Source organism: Phasianus colchicus, chromosome 8 (genome assembly GCF_987193195.1).
Source record: "Phasianus colchicus chromosome 8, bPhaCol1.hap1.1, whole genome shotgun sequence".
NCBI lineage: Eukaryota > Metazoa > Chordata > Aves > Galliformes > Phasianidae > Phasianus > Phasianus colchicus.
Window position 1 is genome coordinate 35715124 of NC_143443.1, and position 20416 is coordinate 35735539.

Below are 20416 nucleotides of genomic sequence, written 5' to 3' on the forward strand. Positions count from 1 at the left end.
AGCAGAGGGAACAGTCACCTCGCTCTCTCCCTGCCACCATCCCACTTTTATTGAAGCCTAGAATACTGTTGTCCTTCTGGGTTGCAAGTGTACGCTGCTAGCTCATGTCCAGCTTTTCATCCATTAGGACCTCCAAGTCTTTCTCCAGAGGGCTTCTGTCAATGACTTTTTCTCCTCATATCTGTCCTAATATCTGGGGTTGTCTCAACCCAAGTGCAACACTTCGCACTTGGCTTTATTAAAATTCATTAGATTTTCATGTGCTCCCTTTTCGAGAGTGTCCAGGTTCCTCTGGATGGTGCTTTCCCTTCTGTTGTGACAACTGCACCACTCAGCATGGTATGATCACCAAGCTTGCTGAGGGTACACTCAATCCCATTGCCTGTGTCATTGATAAAGATGTTGAAGAGTACTGGTCCCAAGACATACCCTTAGGGGACACCACATGTTACCAGCCTCCACCTGGACATTGAGCCATTGACGACAGCCCTCTGAGGGCAACCATCCAACCAAGTCTTTATCCAGCTAATTGTACAGCCTTCAAATCTGTGTATCTCCACTTTAGGGATGAGGATGTGATGCAGAACAATGTCAGAGGCCTTGCACAAGTTTAGGTAGACAACATCAATTGCCCTTCCTTTCTCCATCAATGCCATCCCACCATCAAAGACGGATACCAGATTAATCAGGCATGATCTGCCCTTTGTTGAAGCTACACTGGCTGTGTTAGATTACTTCTACATGTCGCGTGTGCCCTCACATCTCTTCGAGGAGTATCTGCTCCATGATCTTCCCAGGCACAGAAAAAGGGTGTTTCTCTTGTCCCACTCATCAGGGACTTTACCTGACAGCTGTGATTTTTCAAAGATGATGGAAAGAGGCTTGGCAACCATATCAGGCAGTTCCTTCAGAACCCTGGAATGCACATCGTCTGGCTCCATAGACTTGTACACATTCAGCCTCATGAGGTGGTTTTGGACTTGCTCCACTCTTATACTGGGAGGGATTCCCCCCTCCCCCCTCAGCCCTACTTAGAAGTTCAGGGGCAGAAGAAATGTGAGAAGCCTGACCAGCCGTGAAGGCCGAGGCAAAGAACTCATTAAGTACCTCAGCCTTCTCCATGTCTCAGGAAGCCAGGTCTCCCTTTTCATTTATATGGGAACGTACATTCTCCTTCACCCATCTATCTTATCTGCCCAATGTATCTGAAGAAACCCTTCTTGTTTTTTACATTCCTCGCCAAGATCAATTCCATTCCTTGGCTTTCCTGCCATCCCTGCCCATCCAGGTAGTGTGCCTGTGTTCTTCCCAGACAGTCCATCCCTGCTTTCATTGCTTATACTTCTCCTTTTTTTCCCTCAGCCTGGCCAACAGGTCCTTGCTCAGCCTTGCTGGTTTCCTGCCTCATCTGCCTGATTTCTTATACTGGGGATGGAGAGCTCTTGTACTCTCAGAAAGTCATCCTTAAAGTGCTGCCAACTCTGTTCTGTTCCTTTGTCCCTCAGGAGAGTTTCCCAGGAGATTTCATCCAACAATTCCTTAATGCAGGACATTGCTTGGTATGTTGAGTGTTCTTGCTGTTTGGTATTTGGCCATGTCAGATGCAAGATTTGCCATCTTCTCTGTGAACTACAATGTCCCTTTAAGAAGCTGCAATTTCACCACAGTCATTGCCACTTTAATATGTCTTTCCTTCATGCCCCTGCTTTGTATGGTTGAATAAACCCTTGCTGGGTCACTCTTTAATTTGATATGGTCCCTCTCAGTAAAATGATGGAGAAAAGATGAATTAAGGCTCTGTGCTAGTTGTTATCAATCATGGTTTGTGTGCATTACTTATTGCTAACAGTGCTTTTTGACATTAGCCCTCTATAACCTCTCTCTTCATGTTAATGTTGTCTGGAGGTCCTTTTACCCGATGTAGCAGAGGTTATTTATGTAGGTGGTGCTTCTGGGGGGTTTCAAAAGGTCAGCACGATCTCCTGAGAGACTCTGCTCACAAAGAGAAGACTGACGGAATGTAACTGCAAGTTTTCAAGTTGTGATTTTTTTTGAGAGCTTCTAATAGGGAGGTGTCACAATTTCAGTGAGGCTTACTAAAGCAACAGAGTTGAAAAGTGGCATCTAAGTTATTCTACTTTCTTAAAACCACTGTTTGCAGTGTATGCATAAGGAAATGCCAATCTACAGTAAGAAATTCCTGTATTTTATCAAGTCAGAAAACAAACTGTGTTGCATGTAGCTTTTAAGTGGCTTGTATTAATGAAGTCTTGCCTGAAAGAGTAAGGCAGTTGAGCCTAAGGCTGGGCACACCTTAAACTGAAAGTACTTGTGTTGGTGCAGTAGTCGGTGACAGAGTCGTAGCAAGACCTGCAGCAGGGGGTGATGACTGATGGCAGGACTCTTGGTCTCATGTGCTTTGGTTACACAAAACCTTAATCTCATTGTCCATATGTGAATATATGGCAGCAGGCAGGGCACATCTAAGGGAGAAAGAGATCTGACTGATGTCGTGGTGAGGCCTCTTGCTGTCATTTGAAAAGGGGGAGGTTCTGGAGGGCTGTGGAACATGAATGTCACAGCTGTTTTCAAGGAGGGCTTAAGGGAGGGTCCCAGGTAGCCATCCGTCCCTATCTGTGGGAAGGAGACGGAGGAGGTCTTTCTAGATGACCAGTTGGGAGCTGGCAGTGGCTTACAGGGTGATGATCCGTGGTGCGAAGTGTGGCTGGTGGTGGTCCTCCAGATCATGCTGGGGTCATTACTATTCAGCATCTGTTTAACAGCTTACACAGCAGGATGGATCGCATCTGCTCAGCTTTGCAGATGATGTCAGAGTAGCAGAAAATATGGTGGAAGACAGAGCTGCTGTTGAGAGGAACCTCAACAGGCTGTAGAAGCAGCTTGATGGGAATGTTTAGTGAAGGTTAATGCTAAGTATCCTCATCCTTGGATGGGATAACTTGTAAAGCAGCACAGGATCACTGTCCTGAAAATACAAAAGCACCAGGGTCTTGTTGGACAGCAAGTCCAACATGAACCAGCATTGTGCTTTGGCGGCACAGAAAGCTAGCAGACTCCCAGGATGTGTCAGGTCCCTGGAAGGGACTCTTCTTCTCTGCTATTCTTTGAGGCCAGCATTGTGTTTCCAGTGTCTTGTTTGAGCACCCCTGTACCAGACAAACATGGGCAAAACAGAACAAGCGTGGCAGAGACACCGAACTTGTTGGGGCTGAAGCAGAGATGTGAGAGTCTGGAGGGATGGTCTGTGCTGAAGGAGAGGCTGGGATGGGGGCTTTGGAGGGGTGGGTTGAGGCTGTGCTGGGTACCGTGCAGCAGCAGGACAAGGGGCAGTGGTCACCAGCTGCAGCAGGGCCAATCTGACTAAATATTAGGGGGCTGGATTTCACCCTGAGGATAAACACTAGAAGAGAGGCAGGCCCAGGTGGGTTATGGAATCAGTGTCCTTGGACATGCTCAAAACCCAAATGGATATGGCTCTAAACAACTGAATGTAATCAGCTGTGTTTCAGTTGTACATCTTTTGAAGTGCCTGTTGTGTTGCTAAAGAGGAAAAATAACAAATGAAAAGTGACAGCTCAATCAAAGATAATAGTGTGGGCTGCATCATAGGCTTGGACTATTTGATTTTAAGTTTTGTGTATTATTCTTTAATAATTAGAATCAATATAGTTATTTTTAAGAATGAAATGACAGTGCCCCTTTTTTCATGGAGATTAAAGCCAATGATGAATGCTTTCAGTATTTAACTTTTTTTTTTCAGTGTTCTCCTTTTGAAATTGAAATGTGCCAAATCTCAATGCATAACAGTATTACCATTATCATCACAGAAACTGTGAATAAAAAGAACTTACTTGGATTATGGGATTTGTAGTTTAACCGTGAAAGCTGGGCTATCAGGAAGAGTTAGTGTTCTATAGTTCCACCCTACCATTCTTTGATGGATCTGAATTACTGCCACAGTCACAGAAAACTTTTAAAATGAAATAGATATTTATTCATAACCACAAGTGTTCTTCCTGAGTAGAGCTACAGTTTAAGAAAAATAAAGAATTGGGAACTCCTAAGGGAAAAATGATAAGGGTTTGGAGAAATAATTTCATCCCTGAATGTGTGTCCATCGACTAGATTTAAGAGTAGGGAACTGGTAGGATTTTCTACCTGAATATAACCTTTTTAGACCCAAACAAGTTTTCTTGCTTTCAAAAGTACAAATTCTTAAAAAATTGCAGCACTTGTAAGCATCAGCATTAGCAAAAGAAAGGCATAAGACAGTATGAAGTCTCTAAAGAAAACAGAAGGAGATGTTTCTTGACATTCTGGAGTTCTGTCCAAAGAGAGAGGTCATGGATAGGAAGATGAAGCACAACTTCATTGAATGTGTCAAAAATATTAAATTTTTGCGAACTGGGGTTCTCTCACCTGGTCTCATCAAAACCACTTATTTCAGTCCGTATCGATAATTAACGTCAGATTTGTTAATCTGTTTTACTCCCTCTTACTTATGTCCTGTGAGTACACTGCAAGCCAACTCTAAGTAAAGATGTAAGAGAAGAAAGCTATTCAGTGTGTACTTGGTATCAAATAACACGTGGGTACACCAAGATAGAGTACTTTGTTGTTAGTCGCCGTGCTTGGACTCAGCTGTGCTGAGAGGACCGTCTTGTGCACTCCATTGCTGCAGCAATTGCAATGATGCAATCCCTGCGGAAGCGCCTCAGACCTCCTTTGCTGGGGCCAGCTCAGCCAGGCGCTCAGACTGCGGCTCTCCTTTAGACCTGGCAGTAAAATCGGGCTGCAGCCACATCTGCAGGATGGGCTCACACGTCTGCAGAAAGGCTGTTCTGAAATCAGCACTGGAAGCGACAAATGCTAATGTCAAGTTTCCCAAATTCTGTAGTGCATAAATGTGCATAGAGTTATGCTGTCGGATTTTGTAGACAGCTTTTTACTTCTCAGTTTTGTGGCACGCAGGGAACGCGTTCTACAAGGTGACAAGCACTGTAGTTGAGTGTGGCTCATGAAATAAGCTGTCGCCAGGAATTCTGCACTTTTTTCTGGGTTTGGATAGGAAAACTGCACGTAAGTAAGTAATTCTCATATTCAAGCTTTCAAGAACAAAAACATTATGAGTTCAGTAAAATAAACATTTTTAAATCTTTTTAAGCATGTTTGGAATGCAACAATCATCTTGGTGTAAATGGAGTGCTGGTGAAGGGAGCAGGTTTGTGTTAAGTCCATCCTGAGTGCTGCTGCAAAAACTAAGGTGCTTTTGTTGTTACTGTGTTTGTGCATAAGGATGGGAGGATGGGGGATAAGTAACTGTTGTTATCTGATGGCAGTTGTAGAACGAACCGTTTGGGTTCTGTGACGGAGCTGGCTATCTCAGCAGGATTTTGGACCTGGAAATTCCATGAGGACTGTCTATTCACATGAGGTTGCTAAACAGAACTGGGGTGTCTCTTCTGAATGCTATCGGCAGTGCCTTAGGAGAAGTCTGTTTTTGCCCAAGGAGGCTGTGGATGCCCCATTTCTGCAGGCATTCAAGGCCAGGCTGGATGTGGCTCTGGGCAGCCTGGGCTGCTGGTTGGTGACCCTGCACATAGCAGGGGGTTGGAACTTGAGCATTGTGCTCCTTTGCAATCCAGGCCATTCTATGAAAGCATAGGGAGTGGTACCCTGGCTCTGAGGAGTGCTGTGCTATGGCTGATGCCTTGTAAGTCATAAGTACTTGTGGTCTCTTGCTACAAAATCATTGGCATCATTATTTAGGCCTGTCTGGTGCAATATTCATTACTGAAGAACATTCACCTAGCCCCACATCCATTGTTAACTGTGAATAAATAGGATGCAGAATCATGTCTTTCTGTGGGAGGCTCTAATTTATGGCGATGGCTTAGGAGTGGTGCTGAAGAAATCCTTTTACTGTTCCAGAAGTGCACTGGCAGGTGCCCTGGCAGGAGCTGATTTGTGGCTTTCTTGCGGATGTTGCAGTGTTGATAAATGTAATATTTTACCATTATTTAAACTCCCTTTAACTTTTATAGAAATATTAGGTTGGTTGGCTAAGCAGGAGAAATAGCTTTCTAGCACATCTCATTCATTTTAATTTGATGTAGATCTATGATAAGGTTTTACAGTTCAAGTAAAATTACAAAGAAGCAGAAGTATTTATGCAGAGACAGTAAGAATTCACTAGTTTAGGGCAAACATCGATATAGTTGTAAAGCTTTATTAATGGGTTATCTTTCGTCTGTAAACAACTACGTAGGTCTGTATTCACTTTACTCGTAAATTTGCAACTGCACTGTAGAACCAAAAATATAAATAATTCCAGTATTTGTGAGAAACAATGTGTGTTTTCAAGCTTCCTTGGTCAGTGTGTAATGCTTTTTAGATTGTGCGGATTAATTTTATTTTATTTGCTTCTCTGTGTAAATACATTTTGTTTTCATCACAGTAATCCTTTTCTTAAGATAACTGATTCTTATTTGCTTATTTTTCAGTGCAAGTGGTCCAGAAAAGGTTTCATTCGAACAAGGTGGTGTATTACTGATTGGTACGTTGCCTCTTTAACTTATTTCTGACTATATGTGTTGTATGCATTTTTATCAGCAGCTGTCTCAAATAAAATGTTCATATACACGAAGAGTAAATTAGTTTCAAAGCAGTTACTTGAATTTTTTATTTATTGAGCACATAATGCTCTATAAGTTGTAGTGAAGCACTTTCAAAATGTGATTTTAATACTGACACACACGTGCAGTTAGCATGGGATAATTTACTTCATAAGCAATCTTTTGACCAAGCATGATCAGAACCTTTCAGTATCTGTGACCGAGTGCAGGATGGAGTCACAGTGCAGAGCTGAAGGTATCCCCAGCCCTCCCCACCAGGCCCGATGCGTCCAACAGCCTGCAGTGCCTTGCCCAGTTCAGACACTGGTTGTAGGCAGGTCAGCCCTCCCCTCTCGGGTTTATCAGGGAAACTGCTGTTCTTCACGAGCTCTTTAAGCCAGCCACTGAAGACCCCATCCAGTTTCCATTGAAGCCAGTGGAGGGACTCTATTTTTACTGAACGCAGCTTTTTGACACCAGTTACTATTATGTTATTTTTAATGGAACAGAACTTTTATTCGTCATATTCAGGTCAGGAATGCCATTTTAAACCCAAGGCATGGTCCTGTTCTCTATGAGCTTGCTTATGCTCATCCCAGAGTAAAATAAAGCGCCTGGCAGCCCATTCACCAGCCAGAGTTAGGAGGGGGCAGCAGAGAACAGCTAGCACACTTTCCATCTTTGTGCTCATGGACTGCTTCAGAAGTAACCCATCAAGCGAGTTTGATATAACCTGCCTGAAAACCATCCCACATAAGATGTGCTGTGAAAATCTGTGGAATAAACAAACATTTTTACTCTTGGGATTATCCAGCAGCCTAAACAAACCTTAAGGAGTTGAGAGTTGAGGGCAGCAGATAACGGTATGAATACAGAAGTTGAACATCCTTATGTTGTTGTCTGTTAGCAGACTTTTTTTAGAAGTACCAGCTAGTATTGACAGGAGGTGTATTTCATGTAACTGAAGCTATTTACTATCTGTGTTTGAAAATATATCTTTAATAATAGTATTAGTGTATGTAGGGGAGAGTAGCTGATTGTGCAAAAACTGTATCTGAGAGAGCGTGAATATTTTCCTTGGCTTCACACAAGGAGAGTTCAATAAACCCACAGATAGATAGATTTCTCTTGTCCCACCTGGAAATCTGACCATAGTTTTTCATCATTTAGCCATTGTTCTGGTCTTTACTACTTATTTTTGTTGTAGTTACCTTAATACAAATGACCATAGAGTGCTTTGCCATTCCCCCTTTAGTTTTCTCCTATCTTAAAATCACAAGTTTGATCTTCAAGTCTTGAGTGCTCTTGCTTGATTGCATAAGCATGTTTATTAGACTAAGCAAAAACAATTTGTGAAAAATGAGAGAGCAGCAATCTTTGCCCTTTACAGACTTTCTTTTACCTAGAAATCAAACAGGTAGCTGCTGGATAATTTAAGTTCTTGTTAATTTTTCTGTATCCATATAACATGACACATAACTCCATCAGTAGAGACCTACTGATGTGGGAGACACCAGTTGCTAATCTGGCCTTTTCTCTTACATTACAAGAATTTTCTCTATTAGCAGGAAAAAAAAAATCTAGGAATTTATGAGGAAAAAAAAATAAAGCTCCTCATGATTAGATCTAAAATAAATGTTTTGTTGCCTGTTGGTAGTAGGAAAAAAAAAAAAAAAAGAGTACTTTCTGGAAGGAGAAGTCTATAGCCAGATGTTCAGATCAGTTAATATACCATGCTTACTTTTCACAAGGATGTGTCGGGGAGTAAGAGTGAATAGACTCACAGCTTTTTCTGATCTGTAATGAGGTGAAATATGGTGGTAGTTTCCTGTTTGGAATAGTCTATGAATATGATTCACGTGATACAGTAGAATCTCAAAGGCGTCTCACTTCCCATCTTCTCCCATCTCCATCCAGACTTTGAGCCATTGACTATTGCTTTCTGGACTCAATCCTGCAGCCAGTTCTTTCTCCATCAGATAGTTCACCCATCAAATCCCTGTCTTTCCAATTTGGAGAGAAGGATGGTGTGGGGTACTGTGTCAAAGGCCTTAATGAAGCCTTTGAATAGAATTTGAATAGATTACATCAGTGGCTCTTTCCTTGTCCACTGATGCACAGACACCATAAAAGGCCATAGGTTGGTCAAGCAGGATTTGCCCCTGGTGAAGCCATGCTGGTTCTCCCGTATCACCTCCATGCCTTCTGTGTGCCATAGCATAGCTTCCATGAGGATCTACTCCATGATCTTCCCCGGCACAGAGATGAGACCGACAGGCTGGTAGTTCCCAGGGTCATCTTATTTACTCTTTTTAAAAATGGGTGTGATGTTGCCTTTTTTCCAGTCACCAGGGACCTCACCTGATTGCTGCGATTTTTCAAATGTCAGTGAGAGTGGCTTGGCAGCTACATCAGCCAATTCCCTTAAGACTCTGGGATGCATCTCATTGGGACCCAGTGCTTCTCTGCTCTAAAGGGAAAAGTTGTTTTTGAAACCTGAAATCCAAGGAAAGGTGGTCTATCACATGCTGGAGCTGAGCCGTGATTTACCTTGCTGAGCACTGGGAAAGCAGACAGGAAGGCCAGGGAAGAGAGGTGATGCTGAGAGGGCCTGCAGTGGATGTTTCTGGGAAGAAAAGGCCAGAAATCCTTTGGACTTAGCCCAAATAGTGGTCCTCAGTGAAGGAGAGAAATGAGACTGTCCTTCGTTGCTTAATGTAGTTGTAACTCTGCGCGTAGCTTAGCCTGAGGTGAAGAGTGCATGGTTTTAGAGCTCTTCACAAGTCATTGTCTTGCTTCTGCCGTAAGTGGGTTATGCACACTGGAAAACATAGCACCTGGAAAAGCAGTGTGTTCTAAGTGGCATTTCTATGGTGATCAGCATGGCTTCAAGGGGTCTATGGCAGGACAACCAAGAAACTGTTTGCCTGCAAAGGGGAACTGGCAGACCTGTTGTCCTTGGGGTGCACCTCAGCTCCCACAGACAAAGAGAGCTGTGTCTCCTGGACAGACTGCATAGAGCTGGTCTGGTCTGAGCACCTCATCCTGCCAAACTGTGCCAGCGGGACAGGACCCTTGCTGGAGCAGAGGCAACTTAATATTGCTTCTACTCTTCCCACAACTTTTTTTCTGATCTAAGAGCTGGCTACTTTAGACTTTATTGGCATTTTTTCTGTATAGAACAAAGCCTTTTGAACAACACAAAGCTGCTCCATGGAAGGTGGGACTGGGCATTAGGAAAAACTTCCTTACTCTGAGAGTGATCAAGCTAGGAAAAGGCTTCCCAGCAGGGTGGTTGATGCCCCACCAGTATTCCAGAGGCATTTGGACAAGCCCTCAGTAACATGCTCTAACATTTGGATTGCCCTGAGCAGGTCGGGCAGTTGGGCCGACAACCCTTGAGCTATTCTGTTGTAGTCTATCAAAAAAAATTTTTTTTAAACACTAGCCATAATTTTAACATGTAGCAGTAATTTGCATGGGGGATCTGATGGAACATACCACATTCTCATTTTCTGGGGGGGAGGATCTTGCTGTTAGGAAGGGCTGTTGTTTATCTACATCTGTGGGCCAAGAGTATTCAAGGTTTTCTGCTTTCATTACCATGGCCAAAAGAGCTTAATCGCAAAACAGTGAGATGGTGTCGTTTTTGAAAGCACACACCAGGTATCTAGGATACAAAAGGTCACAAGCGAAGAAAATGTAAACCGGAATGCCAGCTTGAGTGTAATAGTTGCACGGATTTCTTTTGCTACTCAAGTGGGTCACATCTGTGAGCAGTTGGAAACAAAAGTTCAGTAGGACAGCTTGCCTTCCGAGTGGCTGTCAACCCACCCTAAGTGATACCTACTGTGTGATTAACATGATGGAAATAATACATTTCTCCATTTGAGCATGATTATAACACAAAATTCCTTCTGCGTGAAGGTTTTCTGCCTCAGTGGAAAGTGGGAGTGTGCAAAGTGATTTAAGGTACAAGGAGACAGTTGCATGCAGGTATGCTGTCAGTCTGGTGGTATTCCTCTTACAAATGCCATTATCAGCCAAAATCAGCCAAATCTTGTGCAGTCTTGTAGCAAATTCCTGTCCCCATGTCAAAGAATGTATGCTTTAATACTGAATATGTTGTAAACAACCCTCACAGCAAGAGGTTGGGAAAATGGGGTGGACATGCAGTGATCACAGGAAGCAACTCAGCTTTTATGCAGGAGGAAGGATTTCTTTTTCACAGGGGCTTGAAGTTGGTTTCAGTGATTAATAATGAACTTCCAGTATATCCCTATTTCTCTTCTTCCCCTACCCAACTCCATATCCATCGAACTAACTTCGCAGCAGTGCGCTCTGTTTCAGGGCTCTATGCCAGTCCCTGGCTGGACTGCAGGGCAGCACTCAGCTCCTGCCAGCTGCTCCTGAGGGTGAGGTGGTGCTTCCCAGCCAGAATGCTGCCAGCAGTTGTGTGGGGCAGCAGTGGGCTGTGGCCAGGCCCAAAAGGGACTGCTGCCCACTCACTGCCTCGTGCAGGCAGCGAAGAACGGGTCAGTAGTCCTGGCTTTCAGGGTAGAATGCAAAGCAGTGACATTTTACAAATTTTGCTTGTTTTCTGAGACCAACTCCTCTTCTTGCAGCACAGCTGGAGCTTAACTCCTTGTGTCCTTTTCCGTGTTGGGAGTACCATGCAGATTGACCGCTGCTGTCTTGGCATTCTCTGTGCAGGGACTGAGGAGGAGTTGCAGCTACACAATTTAGCCTTTAATGTCAGCAAAAGTGTGCATCAGTAGCTTTTCATTTTGTTTACTTCACAGCTTTGATAGGTGTTTAACCACAACATATAAACTTGAAGTTGTTTTTTTTCACACTCAATTTTGGGTTTTAATCATTTTAGTGATAGAGTACTGCTCAATTTCCATGAATTGTAACAGACAAAAAGCTTTTCATTTTCATATTATGCATATTTTATGCAGAACCCTACATGCGATTTTATTTGTGAATGACTTAGCGTAAGTTTTATGATGCTTATTGACAATTGTCTGGTGATGATAGCTTAATTTGCACAGTCTATGTGAGTAAATCTTAAGGTAGAGTGAGAGAAAATATATTGTTACTGTGTTGAATGCTTTGCTGAATGCAACAAATGTTTTTTTCTTTTATCCTGAGTCATTTTATTTTTTTCCTTTTTTTTTTTTTTTGTCATAGTGCCTTTGACTTGGTAAACATTCATCTTTTCCATGATGCTTCCAATTTAATTGCTTGGGAAACAAGCCCATCGGTTTACTCAGGAATACGGCATAAGGCTCTTGGCTATGTGCTTGATAGGTATGTATTGGCCTCTCTCTATCACCTTCGTTGTTCATAAACGGTTTATAAAACATGTTCCAGAAGGCACATTTAGAAATGTAGAGATTTTTATTCTGTGAACTGAAAACAGACTATATGAGAGTTTTCTACACATTAGAATTGATTACAGATCAGTTAATAACAATTACTCTTCTAAAATAAATTAGTAAGTTTGAAGAATCTCTCTAAGGTCACCAGAACATGTAAAGTAGAAAGTAGATTTATTTTTATAACATGTTAGTTAGCTTAACTTATTTTTAGTCTGCATGGAGTCTAATAAAGCTGATTTTCATGTTTTCACTTAAAGCATAATAGAATAAGATTGGAAATTGGCAAAAGACTCTGCCCGAGAGGGCGGTGGGCACAGCCCTGAGCTGCTGGGGCTCAAGGAGCACTGGGACACTGCCATAGTGTCTGGGTGGTGCTGTGTAGGGGTTGAGCTCTGTGATCACTGTGGGTCCCTGTCAGCTCAGGATGATCTATTACTCTTTGACTTTAGAGATTCTGGTTGAAAGAGACCTTTGGGGCTGTCTCGTCCATCCTTCTGCTCAGAGCAGCACTGACGTTTACATTGGGTCAGGTTGTGCTGGGCTTACCCAGCTGAGTTTGGATAGTTCCACGTGCAGTGATTTACAGCTTCTGTGGGGCACCTGTTAATGTGTTTGACCATCCTTTTTGTGACTTTGTTTTCCCTAGTATCCACTCAGAATTTCCCTCAATGCAATTTGTATTCATTGCCCCTCATTTTTTTAGTTTGCATTGCTGAGGAAGGTCCAGCTGGGGCTCTTCTGTAACCACGCAGGTGACAGAGCCTCCCTTGTCTGCCTTTCCTGTAAATGAACGTGTCCAGCCCTCTGAGCGTCTCCTCATACTGCACGAGCTCCAGCCTCCTCAGCATCAACCCCTTCTGTGCTTCAATCTCAATTCTAGCTGAGTGCAGCGGGTGCCTAGTCTTTGTAAAGTGGCAACAGTGTTTGCATGCAGTCATCACTATTATTAATACCATCGTGGTGTATAACAGTGTTACAGATTTGATTCATTTGATGGGTGGTTATACTGAGAATGGTGTGTTCAGCAATCCCAAAAATACCCCCAGAATTTACAGCTGCCCTATTAGCAGTTATAAAGTTAGAAAAAAGACCTCTTGTCTCGAGCAAGACAAGATAATTTCTGCATGAGCATACATGTACTGGTAATGTAAGCAGGTACTGCTCTGATGAAGCACTGCTTGACCTCATGTGTGCCCAAGAAAGAGAGCTTTAAGGAAAGCACATTATGCACCTGGCACACAGTGCTTTCCATGGCATAAGATGATGCTTAGACTGGGAAAAATAAAAACAGGGCACTTTGTGTTTTTTCTGTTCGTTGTGTTCCTTTACCTGAACGTTTGATTGTCTTTGAGTCACAAAGTACACAGATGAACACCTTTGGAAGTTGTGCTCCCTGGCAGCACACCTGTTGCCTTTCTGTTGCTTCTGAAAGCTCCCCATGTCCAGGCTTGGGCCAGCAGTGGGGCTCTGCTGCCCTTCCCTGCACAAGGGGAGCTGGGTCCTGGGGCGGACGCCGAGTCCTGCCCACCTCCCAGCCCTGTGTGCCTCGAGCTGCTGAGGGAGGGAGTGGGCCTGGGACTGGGGGGAGGTCAGTGCTCAGCCAGAATTAGGCCCTGCCCAGGAGGGCTGAGGTGACAGACATGTTCCACATGTCCCTTCCTTCTCACGTTTGTTTGCAGTCTTGCACAGGGAAGGGCAGCAGAGTCCCACTGCTGGCCCAAGGCTGGACATGGGGAGCTTTCAGAGGCTAGCAGGTGCCTGTGACTCCTCTGTTTGCGTGGCCCTGTCATGCTTCATGCCCCGGGCTCCCTGGGCTCAGAGAAGTCCCCATAAAAGTCATGGGGAAGCGGCAGCCCAGAGTGCAGTACACACAGCAACACTTCAGGGGGGTTCCCCACCACAAATTACTGTTTACTTTCCTGGCTGTCTCCTGCAGGAGCCTGGAAAGTAGCGCTGCCTCTGAACCAAACTTACACATAGTAAAATACCTGGGAGTGTAATGCTGTTGTTTTTCAGCTTGCAGAAAGGGAGGCTCAGGGGACGTCTAGTCGGTGTCCATAAGTACCCGAGGAGAGGTGCAAAGAGGATGGAGCTGGGCTCTGCCCAGTGATGCCCAGGGCTGGGCCCAGAGGCTGCGAGCGTGAGCTGCAGCGCAGGAGCTCCCCTGCCTACAGGCAGCACTGCTGTGCTGGATGGCCGGCTGAGCCCTGGCACAGGGACCCAGAGGATGTGGGGTCTCCTCCTTGGGGATCTCCTGTCCCACCTGGGCGTGGGGCTGGGCACGGCTCTGGGTGGCCCTGCTGACACAGGGGTGGGCAGAGGGACAAAGAAGGCCATGCCATTCTGGGATTCTGTGATTCCCTATCTAAATTTTCATTTTAAAACATCTAAAATGTGGGATAGAGTATAAGTACCTTTTCAGTCACTTTCTATCTGAAGTGTCACTTCTTTCTAGAAGTGTTGCTTAGGTAGGCAGGCAGATAGGCACTTACTGTATACAAGTAAGTGCTTTTCCTGTGTACTCCAGCAGAGGGCTAAGTAGGAATTTCTCCAAAATAGGCATTTATTTTCACTTTTGAGGTATGGTGATACAAGGATGAACAGGAATTATTCAGTCTGCGTGCTCTGGTGTCTGAGATTCTGTGATTCCACTTTTACAGGCTGCTCAAATCATCAGAGAACACAGCAGGCACTTGGTTTGTAAATATGTAGCAGGGAGAGGTTTATAATAAAAGAACTCGTACTTAAGTGATGGAGCTGCAGTTAGATCAGGTTCTGTAGTTTGAGAGACAGATTTGTGTATTTTGTAACATACAGTGTATATCAGTGTGAGAAAGACCTGTTTTTGTTTTTTTTTTCCCCTCCATTGGTCTTCTCTCTTTTTCTTATGCTTTGCACTAAGGGACTTTAGTAAACCGGTATAAAACTTATGTGTTATCTACTACACACTTGTTTACACCATACAGTGTGCTTCATTAGCTAATTTTAGCTTTGGACCTCCCACGATGCCCTGGAAGCAGTAAGGTAATACGACTGTAGTATTAGTGTCAGCCGTGGGTCAAAAATGTCATGATGGTATATCATTAAAATGGGACACTGCCGAAAACTGCCTCTACTCCCCTGTCCTTAGAAAAGAAAACCTTCAATTTTAGGTTGCACACTACTACTGTGAGTTTGCATTCAGATGAATTGTTCATTTTGAGAGAGCAGCCAGCCGCAGATCCGGACCTCCGTAGTGAAATGATGGGCTGTCTCGCACAAAAGGGGAGTTCTGTAAGAGCAGTGAATAATGGGAAACCCCTTTCATCGGCATTGCTAACCTTTTGGCAGCCACCAGCAAACTCTATTCTGATCTGCTGATTGGGGAGGACAATACACTGAAGCTCACTTTAAATGAATGCTACCACCAACAGTGTCCCCATTCAGAGGGTTTTGGGAACCATCTTTGACCATTGTCTGCCATCACTCCTTCAGACAGTAGGAAAAGGGAAAGTGAGAACGTCTATAGGGGGAAAAGTACTTCTTTTCTTGGCTTTAATCTCTCTTTAAAGCTTCATAGATCTACATTTCCAGCTGAGCTACTGGAGCTATGCAGTGTCAGATAAATACTGAAGGGAGAGGTTTCAAGCTGAGCTTTTAAATCCCCTTATCTGCATGAACTAATAATGCAGATTTAGTGCTGTTAAAAACAGAGACTGGTAAGTCTTTTCCTTCAAAGCCTTTAAACTGCTAAAGAGCATTTAACAGCGATGCAGTTCAAACCCAGAGAACAATACTGAGAAGGAAAACAGTTTAATGAGCTAAACCTTCACTGAATGAAGCAGAAACACCTTCTCACAGTTGATTTAGGTCACTGCGGGAGTAAGTGAAAGCACAGCTCTGTTCACTCGGCATCTTCATAAACATGAATTAAGTACAGCCTTTTCATGTAAGGTAAAAGCTATCACAGTTTGATACACACAAAACAAGAGAGTTTGCAAATACAGCTCGTGTGAATGACTAACAGCTAAAATCATCAGATAAGTTGGTTTCTTAAAATTATTAATTATTAACACATCTGTAAGACAAGCTTTTAACGCATCAGCACGAAGCTTCTCCATATCTCTAAATTACTGAGGAGAGGGGTTAGAGAAAAAGGGAAATTAAAAAGAAATTAAAAAGAAAAAAAGCACCGAGCAAGTGGTTTAAAGTTGTCATTGAAGGCTCCCTCTGGGTGAATCTATTAATAACTTAGTAGTGTATTTCGAGAGTAAAATGGTTAAATCTGATGGTGGTGTTATGAATTTTTTGCTTTCATAAAATTAGAAAATAAATGATATAGCTAAGAGAACGCTTCTGGGGACAACTAGCTGGGATATGCTGAGCCAAACCGTGAAGAAAATGTGTGAAATACTATTTACAAATACATATGTAAGCTGTATGTATAGTATTAGTCTCTGTAATGGGTTTTGTCAGCACTAATGTAAACCCGAGCTAAGTTCTCTGGAGTCAGTTACGTTGTTCCAGATAGATGCACATGCAGTCAGAACTGAGCGTGCTTTATAAATCAAAATAAGAACACTTGTTTTATTAAAAAAAAAAAACAGCACATAACCCGTAACAATTATTCCAGACCCATTTTGGATAATTCACATGTACAATTAGCCCTGCTTGCATACTGCTTGTGTCTCTTTATTTTTGGAAGTTAGCTTAAGTTAGCTTAATTTTGGAAGACAGCTTAAACGATATATGAGGTTAAAAAAGGAAATGTATTTTACATTTAATTTCAGTCTTTCGTATCTCTGCTTTAATTAATTAATGTTTATGTTTCTGTATTAGTCGTGTAGTCCTTTTCTAGGGAAAAGTGTCTGCTGAACTGAGTAGCCTGGTTAGGGATTAAATAGAGACCGTAGGAGAAGGGTCTTTAAAAGTATTGGAAAATTTTGTTAAAAATAGGGATGCTGAGATGCCAGCCTGATATGATATTTCTTGGTGTGCCAGCCATATAAACTTCCTGAAGTTATCTAGAGCATTCAGATTCATAAAACGATTTTTTTTTTTAAAGAAAGTGACAGTGCTCTTCTGTTTTCCTATTGAAATGTTCCCTGGCCTAGTTCAACAGAAACATTTTTACATTACAACTGTGAAATCTTGGCATAAAGCTCCCCTTTGTGCCCTTCATTATTTTCTCACAAATATAGTCCATTGTCACATAGCTGAAGTTAATTTGATCAACATTGGGACATTTAACTTTTATGTCCGGTCAAAGGAGCTGTTTCATGCTCATTTTGGGTATTCAAAAGAAATGATTGCCAGAAAAATAATGTTACTATTAACAATTCAGAGCAATTAGTTTCCCAGGGAGAGGCAATGTGATGCACCGGCTCCACACAACTATTCTTTGTCATTTTATGGATGCTCATCAGTCAACTGTCACATCTTCTCAAAGACCCCTCCAATCTAAATGTTTCTCTTTGGGCTTTTCCCAGAACTAGCAGCTGAATGAGCAAAAGAAAAGCCACTTCGTTTCTAGGCAAAAGAAAACTTCACTCTAAAGATCTGGGTCGTTTGAGAAGATTCTAGGAGCATAGGAGTAGCCTGCTTCTTTTTTTCTTCCTGACTTTTTTTTCCCAACATTGTTTTTAATGTCAAGTGAAAAGTCTCTGTAATCATGTATCTTCAAACATTTAGAGAATATCTTATGTATTCAGAAAGAATGCACTCTGAGGGCAAATAAGCCTTCTATCCAAATGCCATCCAACAAAGGTTTTAAACCCTAGATCACATTCAGAAAGACAGCTTTTCATTAAGCGCCCTGTGGCTCATCTCATTAATATTCAGTCATTCCCCCCCTTAAACTAAGGTTAAGTACCCTCAAAATTAGCGTGTTTGTATAATATGCTCTTTAAGGAGTAAATCCAGCAAAATTACGTTGTTACTTTCGACCTGTCAAATACAGTCAGAGATGCTTTTTCTTGCTTATTTTTCTATTGGCTTGAGCTTTTGACACAATGTCAGAAATTTAACTAATGTTCTTCCTGTTTATACAAACACCCTTTGAATTTGATTTAGATTATATTTTTAACAGAAAAATAATTTTGTTTTGTGTTCAGAGCATTTTTTTTCCTTCTTATTTTTTTCCTTTTTTTCCCTATTAATAACTGGGTGGATGGAGCTCTGAGCAGCCTGGTCTAGTGGGAGGTGTCCCTGCCTCTGGCACGGGTTGGGACTGGATGATCTTGAAGTCCCTTCCAACCCAAACCGTTCTGTGATTCTACTATGGCAAGCCTTTGCAGTGTTTCTTACTCAAGTTGTAAGTTAAAGGTATGTTTACGTCAAAAATAAATCTGTACAAAACCAGTTTGCAAGGAAGTATATTATTGGAGAATCAGCAATCCAAGGTCCAGAATGCTCAAGAAATTTCAGTACTCAGGAAGGTATATTAAAAAAAAAAGATGATATGAGAAGTCACACTTCACCTTGCCTTTCTAATGTGAACAAAGTTGTAGCTTTCAGAAGAGGTGTTGAAAATAAGAAGCTATGAGGTTTCTTGGAGGGCTTTTCAGCAGTAGTTTTCACAAATACAAATTCACTGCCTTACTGTCAGATTGCACAACTGCCAAAAATGCCTGTGAGCTGGGGCCACCTCTGGTGGGAATGTAAGCCTTCATCTCATCTTTTATAAGGATTTTGTTCCCGTTTACCTGTTTTTCATTAATAGCTTCTCAGCTGGTTATCATGCCTCTCTGATAGAATGCAACTGATGTAAGGACAGGCTAGATGTGGTATGACAAGGTACTACCCCCAAGATAGTTTGTGTAATTTAAGAGACAATTGAAGAAAAGAGAAAGAACCTCTGAAAGAAATCTGAGGCAGTGGCTGAAAATAACTTCTTTCTGGTTAGATTTTTCTCTGAAAATGCCTTTATATAAGAATGTACAGGGTGTGCCACATGCTTATTGGGTTATATTTCTCCTTATACTACACTTTTTTCCTTAGAGATTTGGGGGCTACATAAAGAGCAGTCATTAGTCTCTAGCTAAAGGTGACACACATCAACATTCATTGTGGTTTGTGCCTTTTGAAATATCCTATTGTATAGCCATATAATCTTACAGGATAGCTGTGATTCAATTAGAAAGAATCTATATGGGCTGTTGATCCAATTTTTATTCATTTGCAGAGAAATGAAAATAAATTGCTATTGTGATTTTATTTACAAGCCACTGAATGCTCACTGCAAAATGATGCAATGAGCCGATAGTTATAAAACGGAGAAATGGTTGAAAGAGCTCCATTCTGCTTCCATTTCATTCTACGGACGCTAAGTGAATAACCGTCTTTCATCATTTTTACTCCCATAGGAAGGCTGGATCACTCTAAGAGCATGGTTGTTGTCCTCTTGTTTTGTATTCTCTAAAGAGACAGATTCTGCCTAACGAGTAAATAACCATTTGCAAGTTACAGCATTTTTAGCTACTTGTCCATGTGCCTGCACAGGAGCTGAAGTATCTGTAGATGGGCGTTGCAGAAGTTCTTCATGCATTCACAGTAGCTGTAACTGTTTCACGTTTAATTAAAACTTCTTTATGTTTCCATCAGAGTGTGGTTTAAGTTGCATCTAAGATGGTTCAGTTTCTCACTGCAATAAAAGAATCCATTCTATGATTCTATGAAAAGAATTGATCCTGCTATCCACCAGAATTTCTTTGATCAAATGATAGCAGCACTGATTTCTTTTCGGTCATTTGAAAGATAATTTTTCCTTTGCTTTAGCAGTTCTGATATTTTTGTCATGTCACCCTTTGTTTCCCCTGCAGTATGATTTTCAAGGAGTTAAACACCCAGGCTAAGAAATATGTCAGATTTCTTACTGGTTAGCTTCTCTTTAATTTGAGCATTTTTGAGTCCTTCGCAAGTGAAGTCTTTCTGTGCTTCTCATAATTTGTGTTACCCTTCTCTAGAACTGAGTTCTATTTATTACTGATTCAGAGCCCATCTGAGTCTAGTTGGCTCCCCAGGCGAGCAGTTGAAGCGTGCTGGTTTCTGTCGCTAGCAGCAGGCGGTGGCATGGCGTGGCTAACATCCTGCCTCCTACCACTGCCCCCCATGGAAGCATCCCCACGAGAATAGGCTGGGAAAGGTCCTGCTGCAAGTCAGGTGAGATTTCTGGCGAGATACAAATGTGGCAAGATTCCATGCTCATTCTGGGACTGTTCCCGCTGGTGAGCTGCATAGGACGTGCAGCTTCTCTGATCTGAATTTTTCTAGGATTGTCACAAAAAATACTTTTCCCAGCTTCAGTGAATCACAGGATCAGTGTACCATTGCCACGAATCCCTGTTATTTTGAGACTTGCTGTTAGCACTTTTGACGCCAAGTGAACACAGGGTTTTTGTTTTACTCCACCACATCAAG

General features: G+C 42.4%; 1 protein-coding gene across 12 annotated transcripts in view; it reads left to right on the forward strand.

The window, feature by feature from the left end:
• INPP5A (inositol polyphosphate-5-phosphatase A) overlaps positions 1–20416 on the forward strand; it is a 209278-nt gene that overhangs the window by 115303 nt on the left and 73559 nt on the right. For all 12 annotated transcript variants that reach the window (XM_031597285.2, XM_090145708.1, XM_031597287.2 and 9 more), the window contains 2 exons: positions 6525–6577; positions 11829–11948. In XM_031597285.2, coding sequence (XP_031453145.1) covers positions 6525–6577; positions 11829–11948 — 173 coding nt within the window. The remainder of the gene's footprint in view (positions 1–6524; positions 6578–11828; positions 11949–20416) is intronic.